The sequence below is a fragment of the Melanotaenia boesemani genome, chromosome 17 (genome assembly GCF_017639745.1).
Source record: "Melanotaenia boesemani isolate fMelBoe1 chromosome 17, fMelBoe1.pri, whole genome shotgun sequence".
Lineage (NCBI taxonomy): Eukaryota > Metazoa > Chordata > Actinopteri > Atheriniformes > Melanotaeniidae > Melanotaenia > Melanotaenia boesemani.
This window is the reverse complement of record NC_055698.1, coordinates 10,803,709-10,828,036: the sequence shown is the minus strand read 5'-3', so window position 1 is coordinate 10,828,036 and position 24,328 is coordinate 10,803,709. Positions and strand designations below refer to the sequence as shown.

Sequence of the window (24,328 nt, the reverse complement as noted above, 5' to 3'; positions counted from 1 at the left end):
AGCACCTTCATAACCAAAAGCAGTCCACACAAATCACATATTTCAGATTTCTGCCTCCACATGGTTGCAAATGGTCCAGATCTGGTATGGTCCAGATCTAACCAGATTTCTTTTTTTTTTTTTGCTGAATGTAAAACTACATCCGGCTACTTCAGCAGAATGTTAAACTTTTCACTGATATCATTTATTCACACAATGTGTTTCAGACTAATTTAAGTCACAGTTATTAGTGTTTAGAAAGATTTCAGTTACCAGTAGTTACGTTGGTTAAAATAATGTGACGTTAGGGGAGAATTAATGGGAGAATGGCAACAATTACACACTTTTGTATCTGTTTTAAAACAGATTTAAATATTTTTATTCTACAACAGTTTTTTGGGCAGAGATATAAACAAAACTAAAATATGTAATCTATACCACCAAAAATAAAAACACACCTTACTACATTCATATGGTTGGTAATGCACACCATGCATTCCTACTTCATTGTGGGGATTTGGCACGGTGCTCATGCCTGATTTGGCAGATGTCAATACAGAAAAAGCAAGTGTGGAGCAGGAAGTTTTCTGTGAATGTGTCGCCTGTTTGTGGTTACATTACTACACTGTACTGGACCAACTCTGAATGTGGTCAGAGCTCTGATCTAAATGCATCCTCAACGCCTCCAGAAATGCTAAACCTCTAACTTGGAGCTATGTGCTTGTGATCAGATCAATTAGATTACATATCAATATGCAACATATCACATTCAAACCACTTCATATTGTGTTTGTTCACACTGAAAGTATGAAAGGGAGTATACTGCTTTTATTAAATTAAAGAACAGCCAACTTCCAGTGACTCGTACGTTTTTGTACTCCTGTAAGCTAAATAAGTTTTTTGGCATTCTGTGGCAGCGAGTTAAAATATTGGCTTTTGAACAAATATTTCTCATGAGATCAGAAAATGTTTAATTATTACAGGAACACATAAAATCAAAGGAATTAAGTACAATTTTGCTGTCATTCTATAATCCTTGGTACATTGTACTGTAATGTCACTTTGGTAATTCAAGACTTTATCCAACAGTTTCATTGGTTTGATAAGTTAGCAGGTCAAAAATGGACAACTACATGTGCTTATCTGTGCCTGGACATATATGATTTTGTAGTACCAATCTGGGTGTATGTTTACATGCAAGTCTTCTTGAGCCAGCTGATATGTTGTCCCTAAGATTTGTGTCAGAACTGAATTGTGTTACAGCTCACTGGAGCCCACCTGAAGCTCAGCCTGTGTCAGCATATCGTCTCAGAGCTTAATAGGATCCTGATAAAAGTGATACACCTAAGACGCTATTTTATTTAAGTCCCCTGTCATGTCCAAAGGAACAGCCCCGATCAAAGAGTCTAAATCATCTTTGCTTATATGTTACCAGAGTTAGAGGGAAGTTAATACGTTTCTTTTCCCACCTTTCACCATTTGAGTTAAGGCTGCAAAATACCAGAAATTAGCCAATTGCTTCTGCCAATTTATTTCTCTTTTTAACCTTAGAGTGTCTCCTGTGGAGATTTCAGCATCATAACCTCAGCTGTAAGTGTAACAACCTGCTAGCAGAGGCCAGCATAAATCCGTGTGGTATTCCAATTACACAAATGCAGTTGGTCAAACAAAAGAAAGATGCCAAACACCCTAATAGCATTTTAAAGCATAAATCTGTGTATATTGATAACTGTACTGAGATCATGTGGATTCAATTACCTGTGTGTGCTCCGGATAGCGAGCTAAGAACACGGGAGTGTTGTGTTGCCCCGTCATAAACCTCCACAATGTCGTTGAGTGCTGTCTGGAAGAAGGCAAACTGACTGAAAACCACTGGAAAAGAGAGGGACAGAAAATTGACATCAGATAAGACTAAAATTAGCCAAGATTACCGCCTGCAGTAATCACACTAAAAGCTTTTCCCTTCTCCATGCTCTGTGGTATCACATTAAAACATATATATTATCAACACCAATTTAAATAAAATTGTCCTGTTTAAAGAAATGGTGGGTAATGCTGCCAGTTATGACAATACAACCAAAAACTAATATTACACTGAAGATCAGGGATCCTGTCTGGGCTTGATGGCCTGTCAGTGGATAAAAGGCTTTGCAATGACAGCCAATCTGTCATACAATGTGCAGCTAAATCTCCACTATAGAGCCTTCATCCTTTCAACCCAGCCTTTAAACTGCCATTCCTTGAACAGTCGTAAGCCTTTTGACAGTCAATCTCTGTCTAGTTTACTTGTGGAAACTGTTTCAGGTTAAAGAGAAGGATGACGACAGTGATGGAGACAAGACAGAGGTGGAGGTAGCTCATCATTAGTATTGGTGCATCAGCCTAATGAGAAGTTGCAAAAATGGTGGAGAAGCTCGGATTGGCAAAGTGAGTGGCCATGGGCTTCACTGTCATTATCCAGGAAAATGCAAATGTGGATGTTAATTATGTCACTTTTTCAGCCTTAATTTCACTGAGAAAAATATGCTGCTGACAAGGTTCAAGAGGGATGGGTGCTATTTTGGAACAGCACTGGACCTCTGATTGGGCATCACCATCTAAATATTCAAAAGACTGGGGTGAAGCACCCCAAAGTCAGATACAGGCAGCAAATGTTGATGTAATTTCTCCATGACGGGAGGTTTCTTCGAGACAGGCACAATGCTTATAACTCATTAAAGAGTCAGTGGGAAGATAAAGAAGCAGGAGATAAAAGACAAGAAAGACAGTCTGCTACAGAAAGTGATGCTGAGAGAAATTTGGGGATTGTAAGTTAAGCATCTTGAATTCACACAGTGGATCCAATATGCTTCTGCACTGTTTCCCTTTCTGAAATAATTTGATGCTCCTGTTATAAGAGATGACATATTGGAAGCAAACTGTGACCTTTAAGACAGAAATGCCAAAAAAAGGAGTGAAACTCCAGGAAATCTTCCAGACACTAATTATTTTTGTCTGTGTCTGAGTGTTTGATTCTGACAGACATAATCTATATCATGGTAATTAAAATCTTCAACTACAGTCATGGCGTGACTTTACTATTTTGTAGCACTTTGATTGCAAATGGAAAAAAAAAGCTAAAATGCTTTTTGCAGTGTAACATCAACTTATTTTCTCCTGCCTAAAAAAACATGCACATATCTCCACACATTTTCTACATCTTTTTTTTTCGATTCAGTGTAAAATAATCAGATAAGGGAATAAAAAACCTATTTCTCATTTTTTTTCTTCGTTGCATTTATCACTGAGAAAATCTTGTGCAATTTAGTGAACCACTTGAGCATTTGAACCTAATAAGAGCACCTTTAGATTGCAGAATGATTACATTTTAAACAAATAAACTACAATCCACTTACGCACAATGAAAAGATGCACTATTAAAACTTTGTTGGGAAAAAAGAAAGAGTTCAATTACAAAGTGCTTCTCCTTGACTTACCATAATCCTTGGGTACAACTACAGTGTACAAACAGGTTCGAGAACTGCTGTAGTTGCCAGGGTAACCAGGAGACAAAACCACTCCCTCTAAACCGGAGTACTGTCCACCGCATGGAGCTGCAGAGAGGGAAGAGACATGAGGAAACACCATAAGCAGGACAGTGCAGACACAAAAGGAAGGTCTGAAGTCAACAGTGGAAGATTCCTTTTCTCCTCCTCCTCCTTCTTTTCTATCACCTCTGTTCCGTCACTCCTAAATTACTTTTCTTGTCTGATTGGGCTTTGAATGGAAGATGTCCCTGGTGGTTGCCACAGTGAAATTGCCATGTTTTCCAAGTGTCCATCTGGGTTAGCTTAGATGAGATGAGGCTAGAGTCTGCTCTCCTGGTTTAAGCCACTGAAAATATAGTGTGAGCTTGTTTTCTTGTGAAACTGCTGAATACATGTATAAGATTTATATTTTTTTTGTTTTGCTTGTGTGAACAATAGATATGTCTTCCACCTGACACACACACACACACACTGTCAGGGCCAGATTCTGTGCTGTCAGGAATTTAATTTTTTTTACCAGCTTTCCAGGGGTTTATGCACAGCATGTGTTAGTTGTGTCATGGGAATAATCAGAGAACAGTCGTGAACAGAGTGACGCTGGTGGTGTTGCGAGTGTGAGAGGAAGATATGCTAAATAAGCAGCTCTTTCCAAACTGCAGATTAAATTAAAGCTTTACTCTCACATCTTAATAAAACCCACACAGCTCTACACATACATCTGCAGGAAATTGCTCTTTGGAAAAGTGACATGATCATATATGAATGTTTACATATGACAGATCTATAAGCACTGATGTGGTTTGTGCTCCTAACAATCAACTCCAGATGTCAGTGTTTACCAATGCAGATGGGTTTGGGTTTGTTCCAGCTCGGCTTGCCATCTCCACCCATGATGCAAGTGAGTGTTGGGTCTCCTTCCAGCGTGTAGCCACTGTCGCAGTGGTAGGTGACAGTGGAGCCCAGCTTGAGATCGGTGCCCAACCGTGTCCCATTGTGCACCAGACCAGGTTCGAAGCAAGACTCCCTAGGGTTCTCTGCAGAGAGAGGTAACACAGTGGAAAATCAGTGACAGAAGGGAGCATGTGGTATTCACTGAAAGGATTTTTGCACCAAGCTGCAGCGAAGATGCCAGCACAGTAAATATTTTCTGCCTACTGATACACTTAGATTTCTCACTTCTTTCCTTTATGGCTGTTTTCCTTTTCTCCTGTATCTAGCAACTCAGTGCTTTCCTGTTTCAGTGAATATACCTCAGTGACTGCCACTTTCCTCTCCAGCTCTTGACGGTGGCCTCTCATCTTTAGCTACCGGTATGTATGGCGGCGGAGACGGACAGGCAGCTGATTGAAAGTGGCATGGCTCTGGCCCAAGGTCTGCTGACTGTACACAAACGCCTCTCAAACGACACCTCACTGAGCAGTCAACTTGAGAAGACAATGCACATACGCAAGCTTTCTTTGTCTAACATACACACGTGTACCCTGCCAAACATCACTCCAACACACTTTGCATTTAACCACATATCAATCACCAGCCCTGAGGTTGTAAGAAAGATGTCTCGCTCAATTTACCATCTAAGTGGAAAATGTGCATGTGAGAGAAAGCCTGTCAATTTGGCACACTTCACACCATTACAGCTAAAACAAACATAGGAAAAATGCCCAAAGCTATTTAGTTAAGTCCTTAACAAACTGCACTCTGTTGCTAGAGTGATCTTTAATATTTGATAGCTTGACAAGCAAGGGAAAGGTGAGTCCAATGCTTTCCCTTGTCAGGAAAATTTCTACTTACATTTCAGTCTGACCAAAAATCTGTGCAAGAGTCTGAGAAGTCACCATTAATTAACTGAAAGCAAACTTTTAATAGGAAGCATTAGAGGAGTGTTTGCACAGCTTACGAATCTTACTGTAAAGGTTGATTGCGATGACATTAAAGAGCAAATGATATTTATAAAAGCCTTTGTATAATGTTTCACCTAGCAGATTAACACCACAGAAAGTACACAGAGCTTTTATGCATTACACTTAGTGCCTGATTAAAGAGAATTACCGAGCTTCTCTTTATGAAGCTGTGCAACTTTCTATGTTACCATCTAAATGAAGAGAATTAGTTTCCAGATTTCCCATCTAATCATTAGATTCTCACTATGACTAACCTATTTTAGTATGTACATTAAGCGAACATCTTCTCTACCTTTTTACAAGACTTTTAGATTTTATCAAGGACGGAGATATACTGCTTTGAAAGCCTTTCAAGATGGGCGGCTGCCATTTAAAGCTTGAGCTGACGACAGGCATGTGCCTGTCTGTCCCTCTGTCCTTCAGGGTACCTGTTCTAGATGATGGCCTGATTTAGACCTGAATTGTTAGCCATTTCCCAAATAAAGCGTCACACCTGAAAAGAGATAGTGGAGGTGTGATAGATGCAGCAGGCGTTCAGTATGGACAGCAACTGGCCCTGGATATGTGCTGGAGAAGGTCAGTAGTGAAGTAATCGGGGTTGATTAAACCAACCTTGCCTCAAGACATTTGCAGGTGTGGAGGGGAAAAAAAAAAAGGTGAAGAGGCATCATCTGTTGGATCATCTGAAAAGCACTTTAAGGAGATTATCCAATGTGATGTGAAATAAAAATTAGTCTTGGACTCAGTGAAGGTATTGGATTAGACAGATGTGATCATGAGAGCACATATAAAGTATGTGCAAGTTTTCCTTGCATGTGTCTGTGTGTGTTATTCAAATGTGGCTCTGGCAACAGCAAAGATTTTAGCCCATGTATTTCCCAGGAGAGCTTAGTGAAACATGGACACATGGAAAAGAAAAACATAAAGACTGCTTGGTAAAGAGGCTGATGGTACCTCAGGAATATTTCACAATGCAATTTTCAGCGACGGCTGACCAAATAGTGGCAGGGCCAAGTCGTCAGCTCGCTGCTTTCTCACCAAACAGAGCCAAACTCGCAGCCGAACACGCCTCTGTGCCATGTTGTTTGTCTGAAACTGAGGAGGTAATTTATGTATTATTTGGTTATGGTTCATTAGTGTGGAGAATTGGAAGTGGGGTGAAGGAGTTTTTCTGAGCCGCACACTGGGTCCATCTGCTCTACCAGATTGACCGTACTATATCACACACTGCAATGAATATTACTGGAAATGACTTAAGGGGTACGCTCTGTAACGCTGTCTCACTAAAATACTGTTTCCCTCCATTCATAGACAGTTTGCAAATATATTGAACAAACAACTTGCATCCTGAAAAATCCCAAGCTCAATTGCTTATATAGATCAGATCCTATCTGAACACTAGCCAATGCAGAGAGAGCTCAGAGTCGATCTGGAATTGGTTAAACGTCTGATACCTTTAACAGCTCTAATTGAGACTGGGAGATTTAGGAAGATTTAACACTGCTCCCTCAAGCAAAGCCCATAACAAAGATGCCCTGTTTGAAGTGGAGCTTTTTCAGCATATGTAAGTTTCTTAGGTGAAGGTTTTACATTCAAGCATTGAGGTGATCCCCCATGGGGATGAAACAAAAATACGAACACACGCACACAAAAAAAGCAAAGACACAGATTTGTTGTGTTATCCTTAAACTAACTGGCCCTCATTCAAGGAATGTCTGTGCACCATGTGAGCAGTACAGAGTGCTTCACGTGAGCACATAAATTTGAGCCTTACAAACAATGTGCTGCAGTCAGCCAAGCTTCGACAAGAGACAGCAAATGCTATTTGCTCTAATCTATCAGAAGCCTTTTGTGTAGCTGCACTGATCAAAAAGAGCTTAAGCGCGCATGCTGACAGCCTTTAATTTTCATAATTCTTTGTGTTACTGGGCTACAACATGAGATACATGTCAATAACTACAACCAAGCAGATAGTGGCTCAAATGGGAGGGTGGTGATCAGGAGGCTGCAGCACAGCCTATGTTCTTTCACTGAGCCTATTTTCACTCCACTAATCTCACTCGCTTTTGACTAGACACAAGAGAAAGTTAAAAAGAAACACTCTGCAAGGTCGCTAAGCAGCAGAGGGTAAATCCTCTCTCACTATGCCCAATGCACAATCTTATAACTTGAATTGTTCAAGGGATAAAGCAAAACATCCTGTTTAAAATTCACCGTTTTGTTCAGAGCCTTAAGATGCTGGAGATGAAAAAACATTATGTTAAAAATTCACTCTGACACAGACAGAAGAGATCCAAGTTTCCATTAGGCTCACAGTTTTGTACAATTAGACAATAACAAAAAGTGTGTACCTGTGTACTGCAGCACAAATCCGTTGCTGCTGAGGGATGCATCGCTGCGGAAAGCCAAGAAGAGCGTGTTGGAGCTGCTCTCAATGCGATCTGGAACATCTGTGCCATAGAAACTACCCAACAAAGGGCTGAGGGAGTCCGGCCCATCATAGATGTGCAAGAAGTCATAGCTGGGCTCCAAGCTGAACCTGATTGCAGATTTACAAATGTTCACATTGAAACTTAATCAGATTATTTACTGCTTGGATGAGCACAAAGTTACAAGTTGGCATGCTCACATATATGGTACAGAATCGGAAATATAGCAAGTTGATTATTTTTATTCTACAAGATAAAATACAGAAAGCATTGAAAACTAAATGTTTCAAAAAAAAAAAAAAAAAAAAAAAGATTTCACCAACTTTTTAGTTTGAATTGTCAAAATATTTATCACAATGTTGTTTATGCTGCTAAAGCTTACTGGTTGAAGCTGAGAGAGATGACATAATCCTGTGTGACACTAACAGTCCAGTCACACTCCCTTCCATGGGGGTAAGGCTCAGGATAGTCTGGAGACAGAATCAGCCCACTTGGACCCGTCAGGTTCCCTCCACATGGCGCTATGAAGAAAGAAATCCAATAAAATTCACTGTAATGGCCTAAAATTTCAACAGAGACTAATGTAAATGTAAAGCTATTTTTTGGGTGAAACATAAATTAAGGGGCTAAATAGTGTAAAAGAATTACAGCAAAGTAAAATGAAAGCTGTGAAGTGAAATTGTGGAATGGGTTGGATGACAAACCAAAGAAATGTCCAAGCATGGCCAATAGGGCTGAGTTTCGTCACTAATTTCCTGAATCAATTTGATTCGATTTACAGCAGCCTATTTTGATTCAGTTTTAATTAAATCAGATTCGATTTGGTTCATTGTCAGATAATTATGTAACACCACCTATTTTTCTTGAATATTAAAGACTTTCTCTGTAACTATTTTCATAAAACACTGAGTGCATTTACTTGACAATCAAAATCTCTGGGAGTAATCCGATTACTGTAATAATCTGATCTGAAGCATTTCTATGCATTTCTGAAATACCAGAACAATGGAATGTTTCTGCAGATTCACAGCCAGAAATGCTCACTCAATCACTTAGGACAGAGGAAAAGTTAAACTTTTTAAATGTCCCTATGAAATTGTTCCATTGTGAGGGGTAATACACTGCAAAATACTGGTTTACACAGATATATATACCTCACTGTATATGGATTATATCTGTATGTTTTGTAAATATATATGTATGTATATGATGTGAACTGTAAATAGCACCGGATGTAAATACGGGCTAGTTGACTGATTGCCTGTGGAGAAGGGATGGGACTAATTTGAGATTCTACCTACTGCTTTTGAGCATGTTATCTAACATGACCGCTGTATAATATTAAGGGATAAATCAACATGTTCAAATAAATCACAAAAATCAAAATCAAATGGTAGTAGCATCTCTCAACAAAAATGTATTTATTTCAGTTTTAGCTTTCATTTAAAATCTCCTTCTGTATTCAGTGTGTGTGGCTTCACCTCAGGGGCTGAGATAACTGAAACATGTCCACTGACACTGGCTTACCTTATCCTCACCTGTAAGTGCCAGAACTGTCCAACACTTCACCCAAAAATGACCTAATTAATCTTAGCACTGATTAAACAAGGTAGCTAATTACAAGCTTATAATTGCCACTGTTAATTACTTCACCTTGTTTAGCAGAGCAAGTGTGATTATATATTTAAAAAAAGCCTGTATGAAGAGTATAGGTCCTTCTGAGAAGACAGGATAATCAGATCTCCGTCTGCTGCAGTGACTTCAGTAAATGTCCGGGGAACACAGCAATCTGGTTTGCCACTTAAAATTCACTTAAGCAGTCTGTTAAGTAATCGAGTTTAGAATATGTTATGGTCTACCTGTTCCACAAAAGGCAGTTAAAGAAGTTACAGCCAACTTTATTTGGTGAGGTTTACAAGATAATGTTCTTTACAAAACTAACTTTTTCATACTTTTCAGGGACTATCTTCAGAAAATATATTGCATTTCCATAAAAAAATATGAACGAGCCGGTGAAGCATGAGAAAAAGTGTCCTTGTTAAGGCTCAAACTAAGTAATTTCTCTCACTGCGTGTAGTCACATCTCAGCATTTTGAAAAACTGAATTACAGCATTTCTGGAGGACAACCAGAAGTCTGCTAAATTTGACCAAAGCTTCAGCTGCATTAGGAGATTTTACACAGTGGTAGAAATGTATATGTGATAACATTTAGATTATTGATGCTAATCCATGCAGGATTAGGAGATAATGAATGTTTGCATGCTGCTTTTATGGAGCACCTGTGCATGTGGGAGGGTCTGGCTGCCAGAAGAAGCGGCCGTTGATCTCGGTGCAGGTGATCCTGTTGGCCCCCTGTAGGATGTAGCCTGGATCACACTGGAACACCACATGGTCCCCCGGTTCCCTGCTGTCCCCGCTGCGGGTGCCATTAGTTGGCATGCCTGGATCATTGCAGGAGGTTGCAGTAGATACTGAAAGAACAAACAAGGCTTGATCAGCAAAGCAACATGAAAAGGTTTAGAAGCTACAGCATGACAAGTAGGCGTCTTTTTTTTTTTCTTTTTTTTCTGTAGCATTTGCTGTCATTTTTATTTAATTTTTTTTTTCATGTTCAACATTTTCACCTCCAGTCAATCAAATTTTTATGTTCCTTCCTCACCAGAAAACTGAAGAGCAAAGCCCTGCTTGCTGGTGAAGAAGTCTGTGGTGAACTGCAGAGTGACTGTGTTGAAAGTGCTGTGAGCATCTGGGGGCAGTGCTGAGCCACTTAGCTCCCTCAGCAGGACACCTCCATCTTGGGGGCCGTCCCAGATCCGGAGGACATCATGGACCTCTTCCGTGTGGAATACCAGAAAATGCAGACTGTTAAAAAGATAAGAAATAACACTTTAGAGACCTTAACTGGTGTTAGACAGTGTTTTCTGTGTTGGGGCTTCTAAATTTCAATCAACAAAAGATACAAAAGACAATCAGAGCTAAATAGATTCATTTAGAGTGTTTGAAGGAATCTAGACACACTGATTAAGAAAGCAACAAAAAATACACAGTTATATCTAACAATAATATTTTACAGGTGAATCACAGGCACCAGATCCAGAAGATTCAGCAGATGTTCCACAGTGTCAGTCAAGCAGATACGCCTGCCACAGCATTTCATAGTCTCAGTCTAGACATCAGAAAGATGATGCTGTCAAAAAAAATCTCTCCTTCACTTCGGCTCTGACAGCTGTCAGCCAGCTGGTGGTCCCACGGATGTGAAATGTAGTGTCGCTCTGTACGCATCTGCTGGTTTCTGTAAGCCTGCCAGACTAAATGCAGTGTATTCAGAATGATATATTGCTTAGAGATTTGTGTATGAACATGTGTAAGTATATGTTTTGATAGGCTCAGTGGGGCAGAAGGGAAGGAAAGTGCAACTGAAAGTGAAAAAATGAGAGAATGTTGACAGAATACATAACAAAAAGGGCTGTGTTAATATACAATTTTCTCAGCAGCTTTATGAATGAAATAAAATAAAAATTACTTTATTTATCCCAGAGGGATTTTTTTCTGCTGTTCATTTAAAAAAAAACAATAAGGATTTAGTGAGTTGTTCCAGAGGGTGATGTCTGCTGGCAGGAATGATCTCCTGTCCTTTTCTGTCTTGCATTCAACTTGACGAAACCTCAAACTGAACACACACTGTTGGTTCTTCACTGTATTGTGTAGAGGATGTGAAGAATCGTCCACTATTTTCAGCAGCTTGTGCAGTATTCTTTCAAGGACAATCAACTCCTGCGGCTCCAGAGTTATCCTTAGCACAGATTAGTTTGTTCAGTTTTATTAAGTCTCGGATCTGATGCTGCTGCTCCAGCAGACGGCTGCAATGCTGACTGCACTTTCCACAACAGACCTATAGTAGATATTTAACATCTTGGTGCAGGTGTCTAATGATCTAAGCTTCTTTAAGAAGTAGAGTCTGCTCTGTCCCTTCTTGTAGATACTTCTGTGTTGCATTTCCTGAACCACCTCCACCTCTTCTCCCAGGATGTAAACAGTGCTTTGTTTACTTTTATTCCTCCTGAAGTCAAGATGAGGTGATTGTTTCCGCGCCATCCCATAAACTGACTGATCAGTTCTCTGTACTCAGCTTCTTGTCCATCGCTGATACATCCCACACTGCAGAGTTATCAGAGTATTTCTAAAGATGACAGGACTCAGAGTTGTATTGGAAGTATGACATGTACAGTGTGAAGGGAAAGGGTGAGAGTACAGACCCTTAAGTGCTTAAGTCCTGCTGACCATAGATAGTAGTGCACAGAGTGGAGGTGTGGCAGGAAAGCTGGACTCGTGGGAGGTATGTTGTCTAGGTTTTAAATCTAACCTATTAAAGAACATACTCAGCTCTGTCCAGATTCTGTTGATCTTTATTATTCCTGACCACACATCCCTCATGTTGTTTTGCTGAAGCTGCTTTCTAACTTTTTCCTGTGGTCATCCTTGCACTTCTTAATCTTTGTTTGAAGTCGCTTTTGTATTGTCTTCAATAACTCCCCGTCTCCTTCCCTTTCTCTTTGATGTTTAGCAGCTTTTTCAGGTCACCGGTGATCCAAGGTTTTTAACTGGGGAAGCATCTCACTGATGCTGTCCACATAGAAGTTAAAGGGCCCTATTATGCCATTTTAACTTTTCTGAGCTTTCTACAATTATATCATCAGACAAGTGAGCGAAGCTCATACAGCTAACTATATTGTAATAAGTATTTGCAAATAGCATCATTACCAGATGTTTTTCACCTCTGTTGGCATTATGGTACATTTGTCACATGTACACCTAATAACAGGCACATGTACAAATATATAAGGTGAGCAAAAGAATGCAAACAACGTTATAACGGACTATAGCTAGTAAGCAGAGTATCAACCATACTGATACGTCCTGCTGCATTTCTTGCTGCGGGTTGCTGAGTTGTTCACTCTCGTTTTCGGGCTCTGATTCGGGTTTGAGCATGTACAGCTATATGTTTTGTGTTGACATTGAGTATGTATTGAGTTGAGTATTTATATTACTTCGGTCTGTTTACGAGTTCTGCTGGTGTTTCTAAGACGAAAGCAGTGTGCGCTCCCGACAACTAATCCCAGCAGTTGACCAATCAGCAGCCTGCATCAGGGGGAGGCGGGGCTCAGGGCGAAAGAGTCTCATTCTGCTTGTTTCTGGCAGAGGCTGATCTGATGACCTACAGAGAGCATTTGTGAAAAATGCTGGATTGATTACTGTCCTTGTGGACTCGCATATTAAAATAAATTAGCCTGAAATGGGCATAATAGAGCCACTTTAATGTAATATGTCACACACTCAGTCATGGCATTGATTTAATCTCTATGTGGTTCAAAGAGGTCTTTCCAGTCTGTGGCCTCAAAACTCTTCCTCAGAGCATCTTCAGCTTCGCCAGGTTTTAATAGTCTGTGTGATGATCGGTTGCTGCCGAACAATGGGTTGTAGGTGGAGGCAAGAAGAACTTAAAATAAAACAGTCATCGCATTAATAGCAGCTCCACCTAAATTAATTACAAGGCTACATATATATATACATATATATATATATATATATATATATATGTATATATATATATAAATAAATTAAAAGAAAACACCAGTGTTCTACACTTTAAGTAACTTTCCTACAATACACGGCATCAACATCTATTCATCTTTCAAACATATCAGTCAGAGCAGCTGTGTTTATTCTACCATTTTGTCTAGAGGCTTAACATAGATGATCGTAAATCTGCCCACTAGAGGTTTTCAAAACCATCTAAAATTCAATGAGCTGAATTGTAATCTCTGCCACTGCCATCCAGAGGAAATCATGCTACTTTATGTGCCTTTAGTATCCTCATCCCATTTCCCACATACACACACAAACACACACACATGGCCTTGAGCTACAGATGATGCAGAAGAGAAACAGCAACCCACCGATATGTCGGCTTTAGCAACAAGTTCCCACCGTTTCTACATAATTGGTGTCAGACTCTGATTCCCATATTGTCTGATTTGTGAGCAGTAGCCTGTGGCTACACAACAATGGGTTTCCTGTGAAGATACTGTATATAACCTACTCAACAACTTCTGTCACAGTGCTAGTGAATGGAGGGCACACCAGCAGATATCACATGTATGTTAACTTAAAGGGATTTTAAAGGTTATGCTGCATTACAAGACTTGACACGTCACCAAGCCTGGCAAACAGATGAATGCAGACATGTATACATAGAGAGTTATACATAACAGATTACTGCAATTACTGCAAAGCAGCCAAAACACAATATTTACATTTTGTAAAGACTATCCAACTAAATATTTAGATGAAGAAATATAGAACAAAGTAACGCTAACACCAGCCTCGGTAAACGACGTAGCATTACATTATAATCACAATCACATTCCAGTATTGTTACAGTAATGTACTCCTCATCTCTCGCTACCATCCTGGCTATTTCCCCCATTTCAAGCTGCCGGGGTTTGTGTTCAAAGGTCTCCATCCCCATCATGTGAGCACTTCAGGCAGTCAGATGTTATGCAAATGTGGTTATGAAACCTGCAGGCACTATGATCCTTTTACACTTCACCTCCCAATACTTGCTACACGGTAGACCGAGATATTTTGTAGAATTTGCATTAATTAAACATAAATGGCATGTTTGCTAGTATATGTATGTGTATGTGTGTCCTCCTGTATAGACTTTTAGTGTGCACACATACAATATGTATGTTTGACACAGTATATGAGTGAGTGTTTAGATGGTTGTGGGGATTTGCATGAGTTAAACACTGGTCACGTGGTGGATCTATGCTCTCATGCTGCAATGCAACCCTCAGGACGGTCAGGCATCAAATGGCATCATGTTCTACTTCCAGATTTATATGTTCAAGGGGAGATGGAAGGTGGGTGGAAAGGGAGAAGTGTGATGAAGAAAAGTAGAAAGTAAAGGAAGTCTGATGTTAATAATTGCTGGAAGAAAAGGAGGATAAGAGGAGGATGAGAGAGTCGATGGGAAGCTGTGCAGGATGTCGGGATCTGTGGCAAGTGGTTGGGTGGACAAGATGGACATGGGTTGCATGACTGAATAACTAGTTCACTTTATAAAGCATCATAATAGCACATCTCTCCTTGTCATTCATGGAAAGCAGGCTGCAGGGCAGGATGGGTAAATGGTGGATAGGTTGGGTATAAAAAAAAGGATATCACAGATTCAAGTGGAATCGCTGTACGCCACTCTATAAAAAAATTTTGGTCTCAGCATGCAGATAACATTTTCAGGAATCATAGGAAATCATGTTTTGAAGGATACAGCTAAGGGCTCTCCTTTACACTTGGTCCCCTCTCAACAAGATAAAATAGTTCAATCAAGTTACAGAGGAATCGCTGCAAGGAGATCAGATGAAGAAGAGAAGGATGGAAAAGATTTTTTTTTTTAAAGATATCTTTTGATTTTGCCCTAACTATTTTGTATTCATATGAGAGAAACAGAGAGAAATGTAGAGGGCTGAGCCTCTCTCATATGAATACAAAACAGAGAAGCTGCAATCACAAATCCTGTGAGGAGTCAGGGTAGGTGCATGTGAGCATGAAGATGATAAATAAGTAAGTATGCGAGGGTGTGTATGGATCAGTTTGGGATTGGGAAGAAATGAGACGTAGCGCAAACAAACAGCTGCCAAAGTTTTAAACCTAATTGAGATGGTGTGTATAAATGTCACAGTGCTAACCTCATCAGTATGTGTGGCCCTGTGGGATCATTCATCAGGATGCAGACACATCCATACAGCAAGGTTTGAAAGAAACCAAACAATCCACACACTACTACTGACACATCTGACTTGTCTTAACACACAATCAAATCCCTGGTTAAAGCAATCTTTGTCCAGTTCATTTACCTTGAGGCACAACAACTGAATAGCACAGACAATGCTGATGATCTCATCTAAATACACATTCTGGTAAAGCTCTATAAATAATGAATAAAGGAAAATATTGTAACTTTACTGCCCATGAATTACCCACAACTATCACATTAATAATTGCAGTTAAAAAAAAAACTAACAAAAAAAAAAAAAAAACACACTGAAAAACTGCTAGAATCAGACATATTTAAATATCATGCAAACCTGTACTGATTTACCTACAACACCCCAGAGTTTTAGATCAGTTGGCTGCATTATCGAATATGGATGTTAACAGTCGTAAGTGTGTTTTAAACCAAAGTGTCTAACATACCATGGGATATGCTTGTAAGTAAAAACCTAAAAATTAAGTTCTAAATTTAACATTTTGCCTTATTTTTCAACATAATACAGAATACAGTCTGGATCCCTCATCTGATTTGTGTAGCAGTGACCACTGAAAGTTACATCAGAGAAATGGCTCATTGCCTCCCTCATCATCCTCATTCATTTGATCTTGTATCATCTTTTAGCCCATATTCCACTCTCTGAATTGTGCTCATCATCTCCTTCTGTCAATATTTCTTGACAAACCTCTCTGTAGGCCTTTTAGATGCCTGCTGTCTTGCAACTTCTGGTCTCCCACAAACTCACTACAGTTTGATATGTGTGCCAATTTCAGCTGCATCATTTGATATACAAGTAATCTCTGGGCTGATGCAATGCAAATTCTTCTTAATTATGAATTGCATCAAAGGATCAAAGGCATGGATATGAAGAATACCTTGCAGAGGAATGCCAGGACCCAGAGGTAGTGAAGGCACTAATGAACCTAAACTACTTATCATGAGGGACCAACAAGCGTTAGATGTTGCAAGTTAAGAGAGAGCACCAATGTGCAAATAAACCAATGAAGTCAACACACAAAGCTGTAACATATGATGCAAAGTGAAAAGGTGTGGTGGACAATAAACTACACAAACTGTGTTCTGAAATGACCAGGGCTTGTTTTTATAGCTTTGGCACTGCTCCAGCATTATGCAAATGAACTAAAGCTAAAAAGATAAATAAATAAAAAAAAAAGCATGAATAATGGAGAACTGGCCTCCTAGCCTCAAGATATTGAAGACTATTGTTAAACCTCTGCCATCATTTGAAGGGAAAAGAGAACAAATGCAACCAAATATCAATTGCAAGAGCATAATATATCGTACATCCAGATCAACATTAACAGTTTATCATTTTTAAGGTCACAAATAAAATTGTTCTAAATGAAACTGAATAAAGTTTTCATCACATATGGGAATCCATCCCTAATTTTCAGCAATTCAGCTAGCAAACCAATCATATTAACCAACCACAATACAGTTACTAATACTGGAGAAGTGTGTTTATAAAATATACTAATTATTCATTCATTATCTGTACCGCTTTGTCCATTATGGGTTGTGGGGAAGCTGGAGCCTATCCCAGCATTTTAGCAGGTGAGAGGCAAGTACACTCACCAGTCCATCCCAGGGCCAACGCAGAGAGAGACAAACAAACATTCACACACACAATCACTTCTAGGGACAATTTAGAGTGATAAATTAACCTAACATGCATGTCTTTGGACGGTGGGAGGAAACCGGAGTTCCTGGAGAGAACCCACGCAGACAAGGGGAAAACATGCAAACTCCACACAAGAAGGCCACTGTCCCCAGGTTTGAACCTCCCCCCAGCCGAGGCTCAAACCAGCGACCTTCTTGCTCTGAGGCTGCGGCGCAAACCAACATACCACTGTGCATTTAAAATGTGCTTGAATACAGAGCTTTACATCAAAGGACTGAAAGATAAATGAATGAAGAAATGTATAAGTCATAATTATACAATATTCTATTATGATGAACATATGATGTTCAAGGATAAGTTAATCCAATTTATGAGATTATAGACATCTCATTTAAAACAACTATTGTGTTCTCTTTCTCTTCAATGTTCCTTCCATCCACATGTATTCATGGATTTAACTGTTCTCCTTGAAGAGCACACTGCTCTGGGCAATGTTCCTTTAAGTATTTGGGCTTACAAGACTTTTACATTAGTTGGCACTGCTGCTTCATGAAATAAACACAGAAGTTTTTCTGAAAAGCTCCAACACACTTTGCTAGTTGGCTCACTGGCTACCCATTTGAGTGGCCATTTAAACAGCAAGAATGTGGAAGTTATCATAAGCATGCTTATATGCAACTGATAATGGTCTTATTATGTCAAAAGTTTTAAGTATCTTAACAGGTACCTAATAAAACTGAAACCTGCAGGGTTAAAACCTCAATATCGCCAAGGACATTGTTTTATCTAAAATTTACAGTCTGCACTTGTAATACTGCACTTTGGCCCACAGAATTTAGCAAAGCCTTGTATTATCTTGACTGCACATATTGTAGGGCTTGGCTCAGGTCAAAGAAATGGGGAAAAAGTTCATATTCCATCCAAAATTAAAACAGAATCGGGGTACAAACAGCTAAAATGAGTTTCCTTGAAAGGGTGGCTCACCCTGTCTCTAAGGCTGGGCTTGTGCAACCGGGGTGAGCTGAGCTTTAAGCTGCTGCTTTGCTACGTCAAAAACATCAGTTGAGGTAGCTGGGGCATCTGATTAGGAAACTTCCTGCTCTCTTCCATTTGTAGGTTTTTATATGCTCAAACTGGATAATGAATAATAAATTGCTTCTGCACTGGGAATTCCACAGGACTTTAAAGATGAACTGGGAAGTGTTGTTAGGGAGAGGGATGTCTAAAGTTTGCTTTTAGACCAGTTGCTTCCTGACCTTGAAAAGCTAAATGAAATGAATGGATGGAACTATAGTTGAAAAAGCCCATGATATCCTTATTTACAGGTTCCTTTTATTTCAGCCTAGCAGAGAACTTCAAAAGCTGCTCTGACTATATATACTTTTTCATACCGTACAATGCTGTATCACTACTTCACTTCCTGTCTGAAAAGGTTGTTTTGAGTTTCTAAACTCAGCAGTGTCTTCTGTAAGATTAATGTCTCTCTTTGGTGACAATGTGGTTTTAGTCATTTTACAAATTGCGACACAAAACATCAAAGGAATAGAAAAGGCATAAACAGCATATAATAACATATCAATAAGAACGGCAATATTTGGTTTGATTTCTTATCATGAAATTCGTGAAGTTGAAACACTCTATAGCTGGAGTCTTATATGGCATTTCCTCTCACCCTGTCGTAGCTCAGCTGTTGGCCAACAGCAGCTCACTGAAGATTGATTACAGAGCAGCCCGTGAAAGTGATGAATACCACCGCAAAACAACTAAACAAAGTATATTGGAAGGTGGTAGATTGAAAGAGAGCCTACAAAAGAACAATGTAATCAGAAAATAAGAGAACCAACAGAAAGAAAGCAGAATGTGTTGCTCAGACCTAATAGTGCTTCCTGGGGCGGCTTCAATGGTCCAAATGCAGTGGAGGTTGTGCTCATAAGGAGCTGGATACCCCGGAGACAGGATACGACCCGAAGGTTCTTCCTTGATGGAGCCTCCACATTCCGCTAGAGAGAGGAGTAAAAACACAAGGATAGGAAGATGAAGGTATGCACAATGAACTGGGATAACAGCAAGATTAATAAATGATAGTGTAAAGTTAACATACCCAAGAGAAACTGAGTCTTCCTACACCTCATCAGCTTGCTTTCATCTTCATTAATTATTGATATAGCTGTCAGATACTCAAATGTGATGTGCTCCATTGTTTGTTTGCAGTTTAAATGATGGAGGGCTAAGCAGCCAACATAATTTGCATTATGTGTATATGGCTCAGGAAAAAAATAAAAATAACAATCCACCATCCCAAACACGATCTAATTTTGTTTGCTGCCTTTAAGAGCTGATGGACCTACTGGCATCATCTGATTTAACAGACTCTGATTCAATCCAACTTTCGATGATATGTATGTTGATAAGTCTCTTTAGGTATAAGTAAGAAAAAAATGCATTGTGTGAATGTATGGCATGGAAGAATGCCTATCAAAGTACCACTTAGTAATATAAACAAAAATAAATAAATAAAAGGCCATGAAAGCTTAAATGAATGGCATTTCAGTTTGCTTATAGATATATATAGCTGAAGACCCTCAAAACATCTAATTTTAAGGGGGTTTTGTTCACATTTTCTTCACCAATTGAAGTTGAAGAATAAAGAACTCTTGTTCTTTTTCTTTCCATGAGAAAAACAGGGGTCGAGGGATAGTACTGACAATCATGGTGGTACACAGAACTGTGAAATCCATCAATGCTTTACATAAAGGGAATCAGACCATCATGGGGTAACAAACTTTAGTTTCCACATAAAGAAATCAAACATTTGATTAGCTTCCATTTGACATCCTGTATTTAAAATCCCTCCTCTTTGTTACTAAAATGTTTGAAAATAAGGTTTTATGGTAATTTCTCCTTTCATAGAAAAAAAAAAGATAAAACAAAAATCAGAAAAGGGCTTAAGAAAGGAGTGAGAGGTAAAACTCAAAGTGTGGCAACAATCCACACACTGTTGCGGAGGTTTTAGACTCTTCTCATGGTTTTTTGTATTTCCAGGAAAAGTTGCTGTTTCATGGAGTGAAAAGAGAAGATGGTGATCCATCACTCTAAGACAAAGCCATCTCTTTCTTCTTGCCTTATGACCTGAAAAACTACTGCCATGGCAGTGTAACTCCCTCAGCTTCTCTACCCTTTCAATCTTTGTCTTCACAATACATCTTTTTAAAATCAACTCAGGTTCCTTTACTTACTTTCAACTCTGTAAATCTGTAAAGCTGTGTGGAGCTGGGGTTATCACAAGAATGCCATAAGAAAAGAAAAATAAATTATAGGGGTGGCAGAGTCCCAATAGTTATTTAAAGTATTGTGTTTCTTCGGATTTTACTTATACTTATTTTTTTAGAAACCCTTTTCTTTCCTCTTATTAATTAATTTTCCCTTAAAAAATGTTATTTAATCCTAATTAATTCTTGTTGTCAAAAATGCTGTTATAATCTTTATTATTGTGATTTTTATACTTGTTAAATTATTATTATTATTATTGATAATTAAATCTATTATTGGCATATGATTTTGCAAATGTTGACATTATTTTCTTCCTACTAATTGTGAAAAAATTCACAATTGAAATATGGGGACATTATTATTATTTCATGTCTTGTCCTTCCACACAACACAACTTATCCCCTCTACACACATCTTTTCAAATGTTTGTTTTTAATACTCATATGTTCTTCTTTGTTTATTCTGTTCGCTGTTTTTTGTGTCCCATCTTACCTCACTAAGATCCTCTATATTATGTTGCATCTCTTGTAATAAAAAAACAAAAACAAAATTGCAATTCAATAATAGATTAAAAAAACAAACACAGGGTTGTTTTATATAATTATATGTATATCAAATAAGCTCTGTAATACAGCCCTCTTAGTTTAGCTGCAAGACTGTCTGGAAACAACAATTCACCTCCATCTGTTTCAGATCAATTTCAGTCTCTGTCCTCTCTTTGCTCACTTCACCATTTCCTTTGTTTGATGTGCTCTGACTGCTAGAAAAAATACCCCACTACAGTCCTTAATCTGCTCCTAAATTCACCCTGACTGTGAAGGTATCATCTGCACCGAAATCCTGTGGAGGTCAAACGTGTTCAGGGATATACAGTTTGTTGAATGTTGTTTACTCCAGACATGAAATTACTTGTCAGTTTGAGTTGAAAAGAGAGTTGAGCAAAACTTTTCTAACCACCTTGGTCAACATACCAAACACACCTGTCTGGTAGGTCCAAAAATACTTTGGGGTAAGCATCACACTCAGTAGAAACAACCATGTGTATCTTTCGCTCTTTCTTTCCACTTGGAAAAATAATCTTCATTTAACTGATTTTAGGTCTTTAAACCTCAGATGGAGTTTAAAAGCAACTCTTGTACTTAGAGGTGCTGTTGTTATGAATAGTCTCATTTTAGTTCAAGCAGTGTGAATGGAGGCGTTTGCAATCATGATGCAATATGAATATGAAAAACTAAACAAAGCAGTAATTGTAAGTGGAATAATGGGACTGAAGGCAACCAAATTAATGCCCTAAGATAGAGTTTAAATGACAAAGCTTTTGTAAACCTGCACTTTTCACATTGTGTTCAGGACTAGTAACTGGGTCAGACATCTGCTAAAGCTGCTTTGGGTGAACAGTGAGTTAAACAGTCCAGAAAACACTGATAAATATTGTAATAGGATATAGTCTACCATTATGACACAACATAATGCAATCCTAACTTTTGGCTTGGCTTAACATTGTGGAAAAATAGTGACGCAAATAAATGCAATGGTACTATGACGTTAAACAAAATATATAGAACATATTTTTTAAAGGAATATTAGTTTATATAATCATTTTACTACATTTCTGTCACAGTTTGAGCTACTATTGAGCAGGAAAGAGTATTCAGTTGCCTTAATGTGGTTATAAAATTTGATAAGTTGTTTTTAATTCAGCTGCCAAGAATATTGTCAGTCAGCTGCGATATTGAAGTGCTACTACAATGTCCATGCATCATAACGAAGTAACAGCAACACAAAATAATAATGAAATGATCTGATTTTGTTCTTTTAGCTTTTATCCTTATATTAACTTTGAGAATTGTAGTTCACTCATTATTTGATCTGAGTAAACTTACATCGAGGGTTTCAATTATTCACATCACGATCAACTGAAATGCAACAGCTATAAATATACAGAGGTTGGAATAATAATTGGTTAATACTTCTGCCAAAGGGATGGATATACATTTATAAAAAATAAATAAATTAAATAAAGTAGTATCTCACCAACACAGAGTGGAAGAGGGCTGTCCCAGGCCCTCCTTTCTCCCCTCAGGCAAGTAAGCACCTCTGGGCCTTTGAGGGTGTAGCCTGGATCACAGCTATACGACACAGTGCTCCCTGCAAAATGACCCTTGTCCTCTCGCTTGTAGCCAAACTGGGGGACACCTGGATCTTCACATTTAACCAGTTCAAAACCTTACAGAGGTAAAGTAGAGACAGAAGTGCAATAATTTAGAGGGTAAAACAAGGGAAGGATTAAAGACAAAGTTGGAAGTCGGAAACTATTCTAAAGTCTAATTATTAAATGTTCATAAATGTAAGTTTGGTTTATGTGTCAGACAGAGAATGCTACTTACTGGTGAAGTGCAGTTCAAAGCCTTTACTGGTGTTATCAGCATTGCTGATGAACTCCAGCCACATGGAGCTAGAGGTGGAGTTCAGGGTTGTGTCTAGCAGCTCGCTGCCTGTGAACACCCCCAGCAGACGAGCCTTATTACTGCTGCCATCAAAGACCTGATGAAAAAAGAACATGTGGGAGGAAGCATCAGGTGAGCACATGCAGATATGCTAACAAAGGCTACATATACACTTGGGGGGTACGCAACTCCCGCCACCCCCTCACTTTGAGTATGTCATCTTCCTCCAGTCTGAAGTCCCGTGCTCTTAGCTGAATGCCTTTGCCGGGCTGCGTCTGGATGGAGTAGATGCATTCATGGCTGTTGCCGTAGTAATCGGGATAGTTGGGCGAGAGCAGCACCCCTTGCATGCCAGTCACGGATGAGCCACATTCGGCTAGATAAAAAGAGAGGGAGCAGAGATCCAGGCAGAAAGAGACAGAGAGAGACAGGATGGTGTTGGAGAGAGCAGAGAACACGTCACTGGCTATATGTTTGACTCTCAGAGTGTATTCATTATTACTGTCATGCACAGGGAGATGGGAGAGGTGATGGTAAGAGGAACGTGGTCAATAACTGTACCTGAATGTTGAGTGGCACATCGTCATAATCACACAGCAATCTGAGTATGATTAATTGTAATTTCAGCTCTATCTGAAAATTGCTTTTCATGACTGACATCAGAGGAAAAAGTGAAAAAAGGACAACATGTTCTTCGCAAAATAGCTTCCAGAATTTAAATGGCCACATATGTACCTCAGCTTTTAACAGCATGACTGCGGTGAAGTAAAATAGAGAAGGAAGATGAGACTGTTGATAGAGAGGCTTCCAAACTATGGCTTGGAATAAGTGAAGTATGAAAAAAAGAAAACATATCCTCACTGTTAAACTTCAAAGATTTAGAAAGAAAAAAGAAGAAAAAAAAAAGAAAACAAGAAATGCACACTAGCAGCTTCAAGCTACAAACAAAACATGAGGAAAAAGACGGAAAAAGATGTGAATTAATTTTTTATCATTTTTATGTACTTCTATATCTGGAAACAAATCAAGCTATATATAAATAAACACAAGTTTTATTTCAAACTGAGTTTTTCCCTTCACTGCACCATTTCCAAAAAATCTGTCCACATGAAATCACACAAACACGACTAAATGCTGTCACAAGCTTACCCAACCAAAAGCAGGCTCCTGGCTATGTCTGCCACTGTCATGTAAACAAATGCCATGCACAATTTTTCTTGTCTTGTTTGTGTTCATTTCCCTTTCTTGTGTGACGTGGTGCATAAAGCAAAACTCAGCTGCAACATCATGCAGCATCC

At 38.9% G+C, this 24,328-nt stretch overlaps 1 protein-coding gene across 1 annotated transcript in view; it reads right to left on the bottom strand.

The window, feature by feature from the left end:
* Positions 1-24,328, bottom strand: part of csmd2 (CUB and Sushi multiple domains 2) — a 237,590-nt gene that overhangs the window by 71,812 nt on the left and 141,450 nt on the right. The window contains exons 23-33 of the mRNA XM_042012628.1: positions 23,237-23,406; positions 22,971-23,127; positions 22,618-22,809; positions 19,187-19,313; positions 10,497-10,699; positions 10,117-10,308; positions 8,219-8,357; positions 7,759-7,946; positions 4,346-4,540; positions 3,456-3,572; positions 1,738-1,851 (exon numbers count right to left, since the gene is read on the bottom strand). Of these exons, the coding sequence (XP_041868562.1) occupies positions 1,738-1,851; positions 3,456-3,572; positions 4,346-4,540; positions 7,759-7,946; positions 8,219-8,357; positions 10,117-10,308; positions 10,497-10,699; positions 19,187-19,313; positions 22,618-22,809; positions 22,971-23,127; positions 23,237-23,406 (1,794 nt within the window). The remainder of the gene's footprint in view (positions 1-1,737; positions 1,852-3,455; positions 3,573-4,345; positions 4,541-7,758; positions 7,947-8,218; positions 8,358-10,116; positions 10,309-10,496; positions 10,700-19,186; positions 19,314-22,617; positions 22,810-22,970; positions 23,128-23,236; positions 23,407-24,328) is intronic.